At 44.9% G+C, this 17,175-nt stretch overlaps 1 protein-coding gene across 3 annotated transcripts in view; it reads right to left on the bottom strand.

Moving 5' to 3' along the window:
- The window catches only part of PPP1R12A (protein phosphatase 1 regulatory subunit 12A), a 2,492,399-nt gene that overhangs the window by 2,203,202 nt on the left and 272,022 nt on the right, over positions 1-17,175 (bottom strand). For all 3 annotated transcript variants that reach the window (XM_044087956.1, XM_044087957.1, XM_044087958.1), the window contains exon 2: positions 15,863-15,993. In XM_044087956.1, the coding sequence (XP_043943891.1) occupies positions 15,863-15,993 (131 nt within the window). The remainder of the gene's footprint in view (positions 1-15,862; positions 15,994-17,175) is intronic.

Below are 17,175 nucleotides of genomic sequence, written 5' to 3'. Positions count from 1 at the left end.
TCCAACTCATCCTAAGGCCTTGAGGTATAACTTTAAGATCTCTACAAGTAAAGAGATATAGAATGTCATGCTCTATGCTCGTTTAAAAATTAAATGTCTGCAATGACCCGGGGTAACTTGTTTAGGGTCAGTATGTATATCCAAATTGGAGTCATTAATACCATCCAGACCAATAAAGGGGTTAGAAATGTTAGGAGACAACAGTCTATTGAGCTTGTAGTTGTACTTGGTAGCTCAAGGCAGTGTTCCACAATGCCATGGCTAGTCTGCAGAGGGGGTAGGAAAGTGTACCCCCCCTGCTTGTTTATGTACCACATAACCGTGGTGTTTTACATCTTTACCATTAGTTGTCCTGGATGAAGGTAGTCCTTGAAGGCTGTCAGAGCATTCTGTACAGCTAGCATTTCTTTTTGATTGATATGAAGTTGCATTTGATTTGGGCTCCATTTGCCCTGAATGCACTTCCCTGCCAGATGAGTCCCCCCCCCCCATGCATAGTCTGATGCATCTGTAGTTAGGATTGGGTGGTGTGAATGGCAGTCATTTGTTTTGGTGGCAGGCCTCTACCCACCATAGGAACTCTAGGCACAGGCAAGGTTTGACAGGAATCATTGTTTTCAGGCTGTGACAATGTTGACTCCATAAACATTTTAAGTACCACTGAAGTTTCCTCATATGCAGTCTTGCATATGGAATTAGAAGAATGCAGGAGGCCATGAACCCCAAGGCTTGCAGTATTTGTCTTGAAGATAGCAGGGTTTTTGTGGCCACCTGTTTGAAGTAAGTCACCAAATGAATTTGCTTTTCTGGCGTAAGGAAAGCCATCTGGGCAGTTGTATTCAAGCTTGCACCCAGGAATGTAATTTTTTTGAGAGGGTACCAGTTGTGATTTCTTTTCGTTTATGGTGTACCCTAGACAAGTTAGAACCCTTTTTACAAACGCCAGATGTTTTAGAAGAGTGGCGTGGTTTTCTGCCCGAATTAGACAATCTAGGTATGGATATATTTCAATATTTCTTTGCCTGCAAAATGCAATTACTGGAGCCAGGCACTAATACCCTGGGCGCAGTAGACAAGCCAAAGGGCAGTGCAGAGAACTCATAATGCAAGTAGCCTGCTTTGAAGCGTAGGTGTCTTCTGCAAGATTCCCCAATTGGGGTATGCATGCAAGCCTCTTAAATCTAGAGTTGTCAACCAGGCATCCTTGCCTAGCATTGGAAGTAACTGGTGACGAGTCAGCATCTTGAATTTTGGAATGTCCAGAAAGGTGTTTAGAGTGGACAGGTCCAGAATTGGACGCCATGATTTGTCTTTTCTGAGTACCAGGAAAAGTCTGGAAAAGAAACCTTGTCCCTTTTCCTCTTCTGGTACTAGTTGAATAGCCCCATGTTTAGGAAGGAAAGTACTTGTTTCTGAGCCTCTGCCCACTGATTTGGGGGCAGGTCTGGCCACCCGTTTGGAGTTGGCAATGTGTGGAAATGAAATCTGTATCCCTGGGGCACTATATTTAAAACCCATTAGTCCTGGGTTATAAGTTGCCAGTTGTTTGCATGAAGAGCCAGTTTTCCCCCTAAAGGGGTGGCTGAGAGGTAAGTGCTTGGTAATTTTAAAGGAAAGTCATTGAGACTGTTTACCATAGGGTGGTGTCTTATTTCCAGATTTGGAAGTGGAAGCACCCCATTGCTTAGTTCTGAGAGTCCCTTGGGACTGAAACCTGGTGCTTTTGGAGTGTCTGGGTTTGGCTTGAGTGGCTCTGGAAGGAGCTGGAAAGGACCAGTTCTTAGTAGGCCAGTGCCTACTAAATCTAGGAGGTTGTACTTTTAAGAAATCTTTCACAGTTTGCATAGATTTAGCTTCATCTTCCATCGTTTTTAGAACTTCTTCAGCCTTATTGCCAAACAGATGGTCCTGATGCAAAGGAGCATCCAACAGTTTTGCTTTAACATGATCAGGCAGAGAATGCTCCTTAAGCCAAGCATGCCTTCTAAGCACAGACCCAGTAAAGTACAGTTGTGTACCTACCATAAATGCAGATGTTCGAGTGTATTCACTGTTGCAGTCATTACACTTGAGTTATCTGCCAGCAGGCTACCTGCAGTCGGCCCGAGTTCCAAAGTCTTGGTCCGGCGTCGGTTGCTGTCGCCTCTTCCCTGACGTCAGTGCGCCAGGGGTATAAAAGATGCAACCGACGCCATTTTCTTCAGTTTTTCTTGCCCCAGATGTCAGGTGCCCCCACATAGGAAGGCTGGAAAAATAAAAGTATGCCAAAAAGCATGCATGTACTAATATAAACATTTCCTTCATCTACAAGCAAATACACCACATAGGTTGTATAGAGTTGAGAAGTACAGAGATGTCTCAGCAATGAAAAGGGGCATGGTGGGTGGGTAACCTGGACTGCAACAGTGAACACACTCTAACATCAACATTTATGGTAGATAAACAACTGTACTATGTTCATCGTGTTTCACTGTTGCAGTCATTACACTTGGGTTGAATCCCAAAGCTGAGGTTGGGCGGCTGGGTTGAGATTGGATTTGGAGAGGCTACCAGGTCCTGCAGGACTGCAGTGGCAAAGCCTGCTCTGGATTTACAGTAGAGAGGCAAGTGGTAGTGCTTGGTGAAAGTGTGCACTGAGCTCCAGGTTGCAGCTTCTAAAATATCTTTGGTTGGTACTCCTCTGAGAAAGGTTGCTGAAGTGGCTGCTGCTCTGGTAGAATGTGGCCTAATGACCTTAGGCACTGATTTGCCATGTTGTGCATAACAGAAGTGGATGCAGTGTCCTATCCATTTTGAAATTGGATGCTTTGTGATAGGTTTTCCTTGTAATCCTGCAGCATAGGCTACAAACAGTTGCTCAGTTTTTCTGAAAGCTTTTGTTTTGTCCTAGTAGAATCGTAGCTGTCTGTGTACATCCAAAGTGTGCAGAAGTCTCTTCCCTTTATTCTGGGGATTTGGGTAGAAAGTTGGTAAATGAATGGTTTGGTTCAGGGCCACATTGGAAACTTTTGACATGAATGTTGGGTTTGTCCTGAGAGAAACCCTGTCCTTGTGAAAAATGATAAAAGGTTCCACAGCCATTAATGCCTGTAACTCTGATACTCTTCTTGCTGAAGTAATTGCTAGGAGCAGAGCAGTTTTCCATGATAAGAATTTTATATCAGCTGTGCTGGCTGGTTCAAAAGGAGGAAGCGTGAGTTTTTCTAAAACAAAATTGAGATCCCAAGTTGGTACTGGTGCTCTCCTTGGGGGTCTTATGTTTTTTGCCCCTCCGAGGTACTGTCTTAGTAGTGGATGTGAAAAAATAGGAGGTTCCGTATTGTAGTGAGCTGAAATGGCAGAGGCATGGAGTTTAATTGATAAGAAAGACAGGCCTTTGTCCAGCATCTCAGTTAGGTATTGTAAAATCTGAGGTATATTTGGAACAAGTGGGTTGAGCCCTTGTGCCTGGTTCAAAGCATAGAATCTCTTCCATATTTCTGCATAAGATATCCTAGTGCTGGGCCTCCTGGCTTCTAAAATGACACCCATAACAGCTTTAGCGAGAGATGCAGCCTGAGTGGCTACATTATCTGCTTGCTGCCAGATTTAAGGTTTGGAGTTGACTGTGCAGAATCTGATTGTTTTGTTGAGTCAGAAGATGAGGAATTTGAGGTAAAGGCCAAGCTGGGCCCTGAGACAAGCTCTTTATAATTGGGTACCGGTGCTGGCGTGGCCAGTCTGGGGCAATTAGGATAATTTTTGGCCTTTCTTGTCTGACTTTTAGGAGCACCTTGGTAAGAAGAGGCATTGGAGGGAAGGGATAGACTGTCAGAGCTTTCCAGCTGAATGATAGAGCATCCACTTTCCACGCTTGAGAGTGATAAGTTCTTGTGCAGAATTTCTGTAGTTGGCAATTGTGAAGGGAGGCAAACAGATCTATGTCTGGGCATCCCCATTTCCTTGTTATCATGCTGAACACCTGTGGATTTAATTTCCATTCGTGAGGGTCCATGAGATTCCTGCTTAGTTCGTCTGCCAGTGTATTTTTTGTTCCTGGCAGGAATTGCGCCTGCAGATGTACCTGATGGTTAGTGCTGTGTTCCACAAGGTCATGGCTTGCCTGCATAGGGGGTAGGAATGTGTGCTCCCTTGCTTGTTTACGTACCACATAACTGTGGTATTGTCCGTCTTTATTAGTAGTTGTCCTGGATGTACTAGGTCCTTGAAAGCTGTCAGGGCATTCTGTACAGCTAGCATCTCTTTCTGATTGACATGAAGATGCATTTATTCCTTGGGCCACGTGCCCTGAAAACGTTTTCCTGCTATATGTGCCCTCCAGGCATAATCCAATGCATCAGTTGTTATTGTTTGCCTGGCTGTGGGTAAGGTGAAAGGCTGTCCCTTGTTGTGGTGACAGGCCTGGGACCACCATCGAAACTCCTGTTGTAGGCAGGGAATTAAAGTTATGATTGTCTCCAGGCTGTGACAATGTTGAGTCCAAACACTTTTTAGATACCATTGTAGTTTCCTCATATGCAGTCTTGCACATGGAATTAGTAGAATGCAGGACGCCATGAAGCCCAGGGCCTGCAGAATTTTTCTTGCAGGGAGCTGGGTCTTTGTTGCTATCAGTTGAAAGTATTAAGTCAGTTGTCTTTGTTTGTCTGGCGTGAGATAAGCCATCTGGGCAGTTGTATTTAAGCTTGCACCCAGGAATATTATCTCTTGAGAGGGCACTAGTTTTGATTTCTTTTCATTTACTGTGTACCCTAGGCAAATTAGTAATCTTTTTACAAACGCCAGATGCTTTAGTAGAATGTCCTTGCTCTCTGCTGACTAAGGCAGTCGTCCAAGTAGGGATATATTTGAATTCCTTTTTGTCTGCAAAATGCAATTACTGGTGCCAGGCATTTTGTGAAGACCCTGGGCACAGTAGATAAGCCAAAGAGCAGTGCAGAGAACTGGTAATGCCTTGAGCCTGCTATGAATCTGAGGTATCTTCTGCAAGTCTGTCTGATTGGGACATGCAGGTATGCCTCCTTGAGGTCCAAAGTAACTAGCCAAGCCTTCTTGCCCAGCATGGGTAGAAGCTGCTGTAGTGTTAACATTTTGAATTTTGGAACATCCAGGAAATTATTTAGGATTGACAGGTCCAGTATTGGTCTCCAGGCTTTGTCCTTTCTGGGTACTAAGAAAAATCCTGAGTAAAATCCTTGCCCCTGTTCTTGCTGTGGTACTTTTTGAATAGCTCCCATGTCCATGAGAGCAGCAATTTGTTTTTGCGCCTCTGCCCATTGGTTTTGTGGCAGGTCCGGCATACCTCTTGATTATGGAAGCGTGTGAAAGTGGAACCTGTAACCCTGGGAAACAATATTCAGTACCCATTTGTCCTGGGTGATTATGTGCCAATTTTTTGAGAAAAGTGCTAGCTTTCTCCTAGGGGTTCTGCCAAAAGGTAAGTGCTTGGCATCTGTAGAGGGAAGTCATTGGGACTGTTTCCTATAAGGTTGTGATTTGTCTTCCCCTCCTTTGGGAACCGAGGCACCCCATTGTTTAGGTCTGTAGGAGCCTTGGGGATGAGATCTGCCTCTTGTGGCCTGTCTGACACCGGAAAGGACCACTTTTTTGAAGGCCAGTTTCTGCTAAACCTAGGTAGTTCAACCTGAAAGAAATCCTTTACAGTCTGCATTGATTTTGCTTTAGCCTCCATTTTCTTTAACACCTCTTCTGCCTTAACACCAAACCAAGTATCATGCTGTAGTGGAGCATCCAATAATTTTACTTTAACATGGTCAGGTAAACTTTGTTCTTTCAACCAAGCATGCCTTCAAATAACAGAGCCTGTAACTGCGGCTCTACAAGAAGCCTCTAATTAATCAAAACCACATTGTAAAGTACGCTTTCCCACTTGTTCAGCTGCATGCAATAAATCCTGCATTTCCTTACTGTCAGGACTTTGAGATTGAAACCATTTTCTGCTTTAACAGTGACATGAGATACTGTTGATACTTTAGCTGTACGGGCTTTAAATTGCCAGCTTCACATGCTTAAGCAGCAGAAGTGTAAACTTTTTTCCCCCATCTGTCCAGAGCTCGGGAATCTATATCCGAGAGGACAGGATTTTTAGCAGTGGAAGCCTTAACCCCTTTAGGACCCTGAGAAATTGTTTCTGTATCTGCTGCAGGGTTTTTGTAAAGAAATTTATGAGAGTCAGGGACCCTGTTGTACCTGTCTGGCTTGACTGGTTCAGGGAGTAAAGAATCAGGAGTCAGACTGGATTCAGAGAAAACCTCATCAACAATATCAAGCACTGGGGGAATAGTCAAGGGCCTGTGCTGGGGCAATAAAAGAAGGTCTCGGAGCCTTTTCTTGGATTCCGAATAATCCTGGCTCTCCCAATGGAAATGCTCCCTCATGGTGTGCAGGGTTTCCCCAAAAGAATAAACCTCAGGCGGAGAGGCTGAAGGTATAGACTCCTCTGCATCAGAGTCCTCATAGGGAGGGAAAGAGTATCCCTGATCAGAAGAGGAATCAGAGGAAATAGAAACCTGGTCAGAGGAATCATAGTCAATGTCTTGCTCAGAAGCAGATGCCTGCTCAGCGGCTCCAGACCCATCTGAGGGAATAGTTTCCATAGGCCCAATACCTTGAGTTTCCACAGTCCTCTGTGTCTCCACGTGGCTGTCGGATACGGCCTGTGGCTCTCAGGTAGCGGGTGTCAGAGGCTGCGAAAGCGCCTCACTGAGAACCGGCGACTGGCCTAGAAGTGGCTTCGTCGTCGGTTTTGGACCTCGGATGCCTGTCCTTTTCTTTGTCTTTGCATTTATTACAAATACCGGTCATCAGTTGCTCCAACGGTTATGTAATTAAACCTTCGGCCAAAATAATGTAAAGCAAAATCAAACCGACGTTTAATAGTGCGTTTGTTGAATCTAGCACAAGACAGACAACTAGTAACGTCGTGGTCAGGGCCTAGGCAAGGAATACAGTAAGTGTGAAAGTCCTTAATTGTACAACTTTTACTGACATCGGTCTGTAGCAAGAAAAAGTTTCCCCAATGGGGTACTTAGCTTTATTGAAGACTTCGGTTCTGAAACTCAATTTCGAAAATCTCAGGAGTCGGACGACTGGCACTTGCAAACTGCTTTTGCTTCGGGCACCACGCAGCAAGAAAGACTGAAGAAAATGGCGTCAGTTGCATCTTTTATACCCCTAGCGCACTGACGTCAGGGAAGAGGCAGCCGCAACCGACGCCGGACCAAGACTTTGGAACTCGGGCCGACTGCGAGTCGCCTGCCGGCGGATAACCCAAGTGTAATGACTGCAACAGTGAAACACGAACATCAGCAGCCCTGCAAGAGGCCTCTAAAGAATCAAAACCACATTGCAAAGTATGTTTTCCAACTTGTTCAGCTGAATGTAATAAATCCTGTAAGTCTTTATTTTCCACACAGTCAGAAATGAACATCATTTTCTGTTTAAGCAGTCCCATGATATGCTGTTGATATTTTAACATACGGAATTGACAGTTTAATGCCCTGATTGCCAAGGTTGCAGAAGTATAAATCTTTTTACTCCATCTATCCAGCGCCCTGGAGTCTCTATCAGAAAGGGTAGGATTTTTAGCAGTAGAAGCCTTAATGCCCTTGGGCCCCTGAGAAATAGTTTCTGGGTCCGCAACAGGATTTTTGAAAAGGAATTTGTGGGAGTCAGGAACCCTGTAGTATCTGTCTGGTTTACTATGGGCCGGAGGCAGGGAATCAGGGGCCATACTGGATTCCGAAAACACATCAACAATGTCTAGTACAGGAGGTATAGCCAAAGGCCTATGCTGAGGAAGAAGGAAATCCCTAAGCCTCTTTTTGGATTCAGAAAATTCCTGACTTTCCCAGTGGAAATGCTCCCTTAAAGTATGTAAAGTTGCCCCAAAAGAAAAATCCTCAGGGGGGAAAAGCAGAGGGAATGGAATCCAGGCACCGCACGGCAAAAAAGACTGATGTAATGGCGTCGGCTGCATGTTTTATACACCTGACGATCTGACGTCATGGAAGAAGGGACAGCAACCAAAGCAGGATCCAAGACTTTGTTAATCAGGCCGACTGAGGGCACCCTGCCAGCAGATTACTCAAATGTAATGACTGCAACAGTGAAACACAAAGAACATCGATGGAAAGGCGTAGAGAAGACCCGAGGGCCAATCGTGAGCCAGAGCGTCCCTGGGTGTCTCCCCCTCCGGGGGATAGGGGTGAAGTAACTGCTGCATTAGGCATTGAGGGGGCTGGCAAACAGATTGCAGCAAGGCTGACTCCATCTGTGGAATATCTCTTCCGCAACATAATTGTTCAAGGACCACTCATGAGGCATTAGGATAGCTCTGCTCAGCCTGTCGGCAATCACGTTGGACTTCCCCGATATATACATTGCAACTAGAAAGCATTGGGAAGACACCGCCAAACTCAAAGTGCCTCTCTGCAAAGGGGGTATGATTTGGTTCCTCCCTGTTTGTTCAGATGCCACACCACCAACATGTTGTCTGAGTGGATTGCAATTGTCCCTAGAGGGAGAGAGCTCTGAAGTGCTTGCAACACTAATAGTACTGCTCTCATCTCCAAGACATTGATATGCAAATGGATCTCATGATCTTGCCACGTGCCTTGGACAGTCCTGCCAAGATAATGCCCCCCCATCCGATCTGGGAGGCATCTGTGGTCACCATGGCAATTGGAGAAGCTGGGACAAAGGGCTTGCCCACGTTGGGATTGCTGGCCTGAAGCCACCAGCGTAGATCCTGCTTGCACGTGTCCACAATCAGAATAAAAAGGGAGAGTGGTAGATGCTGCAGTGACCATTGAGTGTAAAGCAGCTACTGAAGAACACTGTGTAGTCTTGGCAAGGGGAACTAGCATGACCGTGGTAGCCATGGTCCCTAATAACTTGAGGACCCCTTTTGCCCTGACCTTCCTCAATGGTAGTAAGGTGTAGACCGGTTGTTGTAGAGCCTGAATTCTCTCTTCTAGTAAGGCGGCCCTCATGAGCACCGTATCTAGTTCGGCGCCGATAAAAAGTGACACGCGGTGACAGCAACAAGGCAGATTTTATTCCAATTTAGAGTAATTCCTAACCGTTGGCACAGTGTAAAGGTGGCGTCCCTGGTCTGTAACAGTAGATGCCTGGTGGTGGCAGAAAGGAGCCAGTCGTCCAGGTACGGAAACACTTGGAATCCCTGTCATCTCAAGTGAGCCATTACCACTGCTATGCATTTGGTGAACACCGTGGGGGCTGTGGTGACACCAAAGGGCAGAGCACAAAACTGAAAATGACTGGCTCCCAGCCAGAAGCGTAAATGACTTCTCGATGCCCTGTCCATCTTGATATGGTAGTAAGCATATTTGAGGTTGATGGAGCACATCCACACATCTTCCCCTAACAGAGGGAGTATTGACTAAGGTGACCATGCGGAACTTGGACTTTTGTACATGAAGGTTCAATCAACTGAGATCCAAGATGCGTCTCAGGTCCCCTGTTCTTTTCGGCACCAAAAAGAATCTGGGAAGTCCCTAATCCTACTTGTTCTCCAGGGACATGCTGGATGGCTCCCATTGAAAGCAACTTTTTTATTTCTAAAGTTGCGGAATCCTTGTGACTGGGTGGAACGTCTGGGATTCTCTTGTATGGCGGGGGAAGAGAAGAGAAGGGGATATGATAACCTCTGGAAATTATCTTTAATACCCACTCGTCTTGGGTGACTTCTTGCCAGGCTTCTGGGTATAAAGAAATGCGACCCCTGACTGGCTCCAGAGATGCACAGTCGGGCCTCCCTTCAGGAGCACTGGTATGGAGAACCACGAAAGGAATCACGGTCCCCCTGGTTACACGGGCCTCCTCTGCCTCTAGGGCGGCATCTACCCGAATTTCCACCCCCTCCCCTGCCTCCAGAGGGGGGAATCACTTTGTGCGCCCTGAAAAAAACTCTGCGACTTCCTGAACCACATTTTCCCACACTTCTGGCCCTTGGGGTAAGGTCTGGAAGGTATGGAAAAACGGACTCCCACGGCAGACAGAGTTTTACCTTCCTGCTTGCACCTAGTGAGAGTGTCCTTCACCTTGGTTCCGAACGATGATGAACCATCAAATCGGGCATTGGTGAACGTAGACTTGAAGGCCTCCACGAAATTGCACAGGCACATCCAGGAGTGTCTCCTAAGAGACACTCCAGAACCCACAGCCCTACTCGCTCCATTGGCTGCATATGAGATCAGCCTCATGGAGGAGTTGGGTAAGGGAATTTAAGGTAGACATCTGTGCATTGACCTTCTGTGCCACGGCATCAGAAATGTTACCCTGTAGAGAATCTCCTAGCTCTTTTAGGAGATCTCTCTGGAGCCTCGTAAAATGAGTCAAGTAGTTCAGCGACCGCAGTGTAAAGGCTGCTGAGGTAAACGCACGCTTCCCATACCTGTCCATAGCCCGGGACTCCTTGTTAGGTGGATGGACGGTAGACGAAGTTTCAGCAAGTTCCTTCTTGGTGGCCGCTGCCACCACCATGGCATCTACTGGAACGCCTATAGATAGATACTCCTTGTCAGAGGGGGCGGACAAAAACTTATTGGGTCTCCTTGGGACCGGTTCTACAGTGTCAGGAGTTTCCAACACCTTTCGACAGACAAAATCTAATAACTCATCAAAAGTGGGAGAAACCCAAGAGGCAGAGGGTTGAGACCCAAACGCCTTCCGGAACAACTCATCAGAAGGGGATTTGGATGACCAGCTGCCTCTCTGCTTCAAGATCTCCAGGATATCTGAAAAAGAGAGATCTTCAGAAGACGACTTGGGGGACCCCTCTAACTCCTCTAGGTCAGTACCTGACATGACAGACTCATCCAGGGAGTGAAGGTGTTTCCTCTTACACAATCTCTTTCTGGCTGGCTCCTCAGGCAAAAACTCTGGGGAGGCATTAGAAAGTTGGGGACCACTCATGGAGGAATCCTGAGGCTTAGGGTCTCTGTTGCCCATGGATAGCGAGTGATCTGAAACTGACACCAGTGCTGGAGGGAGCAGAGTAACGGTGCCATACGATGCAGTTGACGACTTGGCCAACACACTCCTCATAACCTCGAAGGCTGATCCCCCCCCCTGGCTCCGAAGGCCAACTAACTGAAGATGAAACAGTAGTAGCCCTCAGCTTCGAGGAGATGAGGTCCAAGCCGATGTCGGGTCCAAAACTCGGGCCGAAGCACCAAGAGGAAGGCTCGGAACCGATCAAGATCGATCAAAGACCTCTCCTTTGGGTCAGACCGGAGAACCATGAGACCTCGACCCTGTGGACGGAGCCGATGGGGTCAGAGTGGAAATCAGAACAGAGAGGCCAGGCAAGGCTACTGGAACTGACATAACGGCGCCCGACGGCACCGACAACTCTGGCTCCGAAGGCCGAGAAAAGCTTGGAGGAGGAACAACAAAGGATGAAGAGGCCATAAGCTCCGGAGCCGACTGGGTCGGAGCCGAAAACAATTTGGCCAACACAGATGACTGAAGCAGTTTCTTCAACACCCTATCAAACGTCTTCATCGGAAGGGGTTCTGGAAGATAAAGTAGGAGATCTGGATCTCCCTACAGAAGGGGACTTGCGTGAAGGAGAACCCGGTCGAAAAACTGGAGACCGGCTCCAAAAGGCTGGGAGCCGATACGGACTTAGTCAAGAGACTACCTTCTTTCGGCACCAAGGGCAATGGAACCAAAGGATGAGAAGCTGTTCTAGCAACTTTCTCTGGTGGCTCCGAAGAAACAGACTGAGCCGGAGAATGCTTCTTTTAAGTCTTTTTGTCCTTTTTAGCTGGAGAGAATAATGCACTGGAAGACTAAACCAAGTCTTCCTCGGAGTGTTTAAGCAGTCCTTTCAAAATGAGCTTGTTCTTCCTCTTCTGTAGCACATGGGGACTGAAGGAATGACAAAACAAGCAGGACTCTTGGAGGTGAATAGCCCCCCAAACAGTACATGCACACAGAGTGCCCATCAGTTAAAGCATTTTATTGCTGCATTCAACACACTTTTTAAAGCCCGAAGGCCTGTGTTCCTTAGGATCCTTGGACATGCTGAAAGGAACAAATTAATATGTACATGCACTAGGCCCAACTAACATGAAACAGTGCCTCTAACTCAAACGGCCAATAAACCGGCGGGAAAACAACAGGGAGGACTAGGTCTGCTAGCTTAAACGGTCCTAGCCTGGGGAAACAAAGGCAGGAAAGCACCACTAGCCAGACACAACACTAAACACTAACAGAATGGAGCACCAAACCAAAGACCACACAGAAACAATGGGGAAGACTAGGTCCTCTAACTTAAATGGGCCTAGCCCACGGGGAAAGTAAAATGAACGAGATACCCAAACAGTAGACAAGGGCACAAAAAACAGTCAGAGAAACAAATACAGGCAGTAAAATACCACTACCACACACAAAGAGCTATGTAAATAGCTTTTTTGAGCAACAAGTCAACAGTTTATAAAAATTTTATAAACAATATACTTAACCACGGCCAAAAGCAAGACTATATCTAAGCTTAACAAGCGGCAAAAGAGATCTGGGGAATAGACCTGTTGCACGATGGGATACCTCTTCGCCACGAGGCAATTGAAGACTTCGAGCTAGAGTATGGCTAAATCGGAGCAGAGGTTCAGCTCCAAACCCACAGCTAAGAATGAAGGCGAGATTGGACTACCTAACATCCTTGATTCTAGTGGAAGCAGAAGGCAATAGTGGCAAGAGATGCCTGGCAAGTAAGTTCTTGAAAATACAGTTGTGCAAATAGATACCATAATAGTAGATGTTCTACCGATCAGTGTTGAGGTATTCCTGACGTGTTGTCACCGCTAATGTCCAGCCAGGATACCAAAGCTTGACCTTTCCTAGGTCGTACTTCCTGCACATGACTCAGCTTACATGCACTGGAGTATTAACAGACAGAAGTAAACATATGGATCCTCAGTATCTCTCCAAGGCAGCAGACTGAAGACTACTGACAGAGGAGACTAGTAGCTATGAGGGGTGTAACTTGAATACGTAAAGCAGTACAGGCCCCAGAATAGATCTCTGGAGAGCATCACTATTAAAATTCTATATCTGGTGCAGTTCTCCCAATGATAACCTCAAAGGTGCTTTTTCTTAGATAATTACAAAAACAAGAAACCATGCTAGAACCAAAGCTCACTGGTGGCCTAAAGTACTGTGAGACTGACTAAACCAAAATGTTTGAGTCATACTTCTTAAAACCACAAATAAAGCATTGTCCATGCTGCTGAAAACTCATTTGCAACTTCACAGACAGCAATCAGGGTAACGAAACCAATTATGAACTCACTTATGAGTCCGTGCAAATACATAGTAAATATCATCTTTTTTTTTCTAAAATGATAGGAACGGGGAACAGGAACTAAACTGGTCCAAGTCTTTAGGTTTGAAAAAAATCACCCAAACGTGTGTACAGGCACGTTAAAAAGAGATGGAGCAGGACAACCTGTGGCTGAAAAGCTGAAAATGTAATCCAATGCAATGAAAATAAAAGAGGTGGCATTCTTGGACAGGCTGGGTGCCGTTTTGTACATTTCAACCTTCCTTTACCTAAATTCCTAAAAAGTTTTACTGATATGGTTGTTTTAATGCAAAGCCTGTTGGGTGAGGAATCTGTAGGGCTTGCATAAGTCTAGTAACTTAGATGGCACATTTAGTAAATGCAAAGAACTTTTTTGCGAAGGAAGTATTTGAAGTTGTAGTCAAACAAGACAAAGGAGTTAAACTTACTGTGGGAGAAAGTTAAACCTCCTGTTAAATACTACATTTTTCTTCTTCTGCAGATAAGCACATGCTTCCACCTATTCCAATACCTTGTTTACTGTCCAAGTGCAAGTGACAGTCGCAAAGGATAAAGGATTATGCCTGAGTAACAGAATTCAGATCAATCCTCTTCACTGAGGAAACAGAGAAACAGAAATAAACCAGTTCATGATGTAGGAAAAGCTGGAGTTAGGCAGAGTGAAGGGAAAGATGACAACTGAAGTAGATTCATTACCTGGTACACAGCAACTCTGTGTGAAGTATCAACTGGAGAGATAAGTAGAAATTAAGGAAAGAGGGTGGGAGATTTTTGTCATACCTGGACCGTACCACTAAAAGCACAAAGGGCATCATGTTTTTTGTGAACAGAATACAGAGATTTATTTTCAAGGAGATTTTTCACCAAAGCAAAGGAATTCTACTCAGTGAGCTGAAGCTCAGGCAAAAAATTAAATCTGAATTATGGTATACGATTCTGAGGCAAATACTCATTCCAGCAGACAGTATCCAGAAACTAGTTACCAGAAGGTGTGTATGACGGAAAGGGAAGGGTATACAACGGTATAACCAGAGATTCTGGAAAAGGGGATCACTACTAACCAGAGTGGGGGGGGGGGGCATAACATGGGTGCAAAATGTAAACAGACTGTAATAAGTGGAGAAATTGGTCAGAAAGGTGAACATGATTTATTACATGAAAAGACACAATTAGCCATCATGGGAGAATTGCTTTCATATATTATAGTCCTAAGAGAGACTTTAAAATGTTTCTACTGTCAGGCTGGGCGCAGCTCAAAATTAAAATAGTATGGTAATAATGACTTGTGTCTTTCGGCTTTTCCCGGTTAGGGGTCGCCACAGCGGAACTCCAGTCCGCTAATGATTGGCAGTAGATTTTAATGTGCAGAGTTGCCAGCTCTGATGCACAACCTTCAACGAAGGTACGCCCATTCACGCAGGTCTCCACACAGAAGACACTCTAGCTGAGAATCGAACAGGACAATGTCTGAGAGGCGACAACGCTACCGCAGCACCACCACCGCAGAGTATGGTAATAATGACTAAATAGAAGAAATGGGACCCCACTGACGTTCTCATTAATACATCATGCATGAAGCCTGCACAAGAATTATACGTTTGTTATGACAGCAATAAAGCTGGAAATTGAACAAAGGTAAATAGTAGTAGTCAATTATTCATTAGGAAGGAAAAAAAAAATTAAAGGTGAGGTCTGTGCACCATTGGAATAGATTACCAGAATGTGAAATGGAAGGGCATCTACAAAATAATTCAACAGGGAAAGGAAATGATAGAGGAACTGGAGAAAAAAAAGGATTATCTGCACTGAGACTCCACAGGCTGTATAGTTTTACCAGTGTAATATTACAAGGGCTTCAAGAGATAGCCAACCTCAAGTCAGTGAGGAAGACAAAACGCTAATATTTTTTTTCCTTCTTTTCTTTATACCTTTTTTTGTTTTACACCGTCTTCTAATTCCAGACAAAGCCTTTTCTCCCTGGGCTCTATAACATTCCTTCAAACACTTAAGTCTGCCGGTAAGATGTTCGACCTTCTTAGCAAATTCATTCTGGTGACTACCTCTGCAATTCTGTTGGCTAGGAACACAAGGCAGAGAAGCCACTGGTGGCAGCATGCCACAGGAAGCCTGGGTCAGTCTTTGAAGTCTTGTGTACAAAATAGCCCAAGAATGAAACTAATGCAACACAAGACACCACTGAAACATGCATGCTGGCAAGTCAAACACACAAAGCTCATATGCTTTCAGCGCCTGGTGGGAAAATATCCACTGCACAACTGTCATCAAACATGAGTATAGATTGGCAACTAAAAGTCACATGGCAGCTTCAGAATAGCAGACCAGACTGAAGTTGGATTGTACAGTCATAGCCATTATTACCAGCAACACCATGAAAACAGATTTAAAGCACTCTACTACAAATAAACAGGATTAAAAAAATACCAACGCTGCCAAGTTCAGACAATGCGTCTGCTGCATTAAAATGAGTTAAAAAAATTGTATACTCACTCTGCTATATCCAGATACCCACAAGAAGCAGCGGCATGCAGTGGAACCCAACCTTCATTATCTGGTTGATTAATGCTTGCTCCATTATCTACTAAAAACTTCACCATCTCAACATTGTCATCAATGCAGGCCTGCAAATTAAGAATTTTTGTTTTAGAAGCAAACAGAAGAGAGAGCTTCTCTGTTGTACATTTACAAAAATACACATTTCATATGCCCAAGCTTGTGTCTCAATACCAACTGTCTATTCACAGAAGCTATGTATTACTTTATATGAATTTATATAACATTAAAGCAGCTTAACCACAAGAACCTTTATCAGCAGGAATACAAATACTCACAATAATGTGATCTTCTCTAAGTAACTGTCTAAATGAACTTCCATGACACCTAACAGTAAGCAGCAATGACTAAAGAAAACAGTCACAGTAATGCAAGGCTCAGTTCTCTGGTGGATTAAAAGTTTTTTGTTGTTTTTTTTTTTTTTTTTTTTTTAAATAACCAACTTGTACATTGAGGTTGTCTTAAAACAAGAACAATTTCCTCCTTAAAGCCCAGTGGTTTCCTTAAAAACAGTTTCCTGAACCAGCCAACCAATGAAAGAACAGCATAATTAAACTCATCACATCAGTGGATGTTTGAATCACTGATGCAGTAGCCCTAGCTATGTGGGTTATATCCTAACAAGGATAATAGCCAGTCGGCTTCCAAAGCTTTGAGCACATTCCACGTGCCCAAATTATCAGGCAGGTCAAGCTGAGCTGACAAAGACATGCATGAGAAAAGTACAGTTTTGTACCTACCATAAATGTAGGTGTTCGAGTGTATACACTGCTGCAGTCATTACACTTTGGTTATCCTGCTGTCAGGTGGTTCCCCAGTCGGCCTGAGTTCCAAAGTCTTGGTCCGGCGTCGGTTGCTGTCGCCTCCTCCCTGACGTCAGTGCGACAGGGGTATACAAGATGCAGCCGATGCCATTTTCTTCAGTTTTTCTTGCTCCAGATGTCAGGTGCCCCCAAACCGGTAGGCAATTCAAATTGCTAATAAAACATACATAAGAAAAGCAAACAACAACTTTCAGATACCAGCAAATACAGCTGTTGGTGAAAACCAGCAAATACTCCCCATAGGTAGTAAAGGGTAGAAGACACAGGCACGTACCAGCAAGTAAGAGGGGAAGGAGGGAGGGTAACCTGGACTGCAGCAGTGTATACACTCGAACATCTACATTTATGGTAGGTACAAAAAGTACAGTTTTGTACCTACCATAAATGTAGATGTTCATTGTATCCGTTATCCTGCCTAGGCGGAAA

Source organism: Protopterus annectens, chromosome 11.part0 (genome assembly GCF_019279795.1).
Source record: "Protopterus annectens isolate FY-2018-M chromosome 11.part0, PAN1.0, whole genome shotgun sequence".
NCBI lineage: Eukaryota > Metazoa > Chordata > Ceratodontiformes > Protopteridae > Protopterus > Protopterus annectens.
The sequence above is the reverse complement of the archived record's forward strand: the minus strand, read 5'-3'. Positions and strand labels throughout refer to the sequence as shown.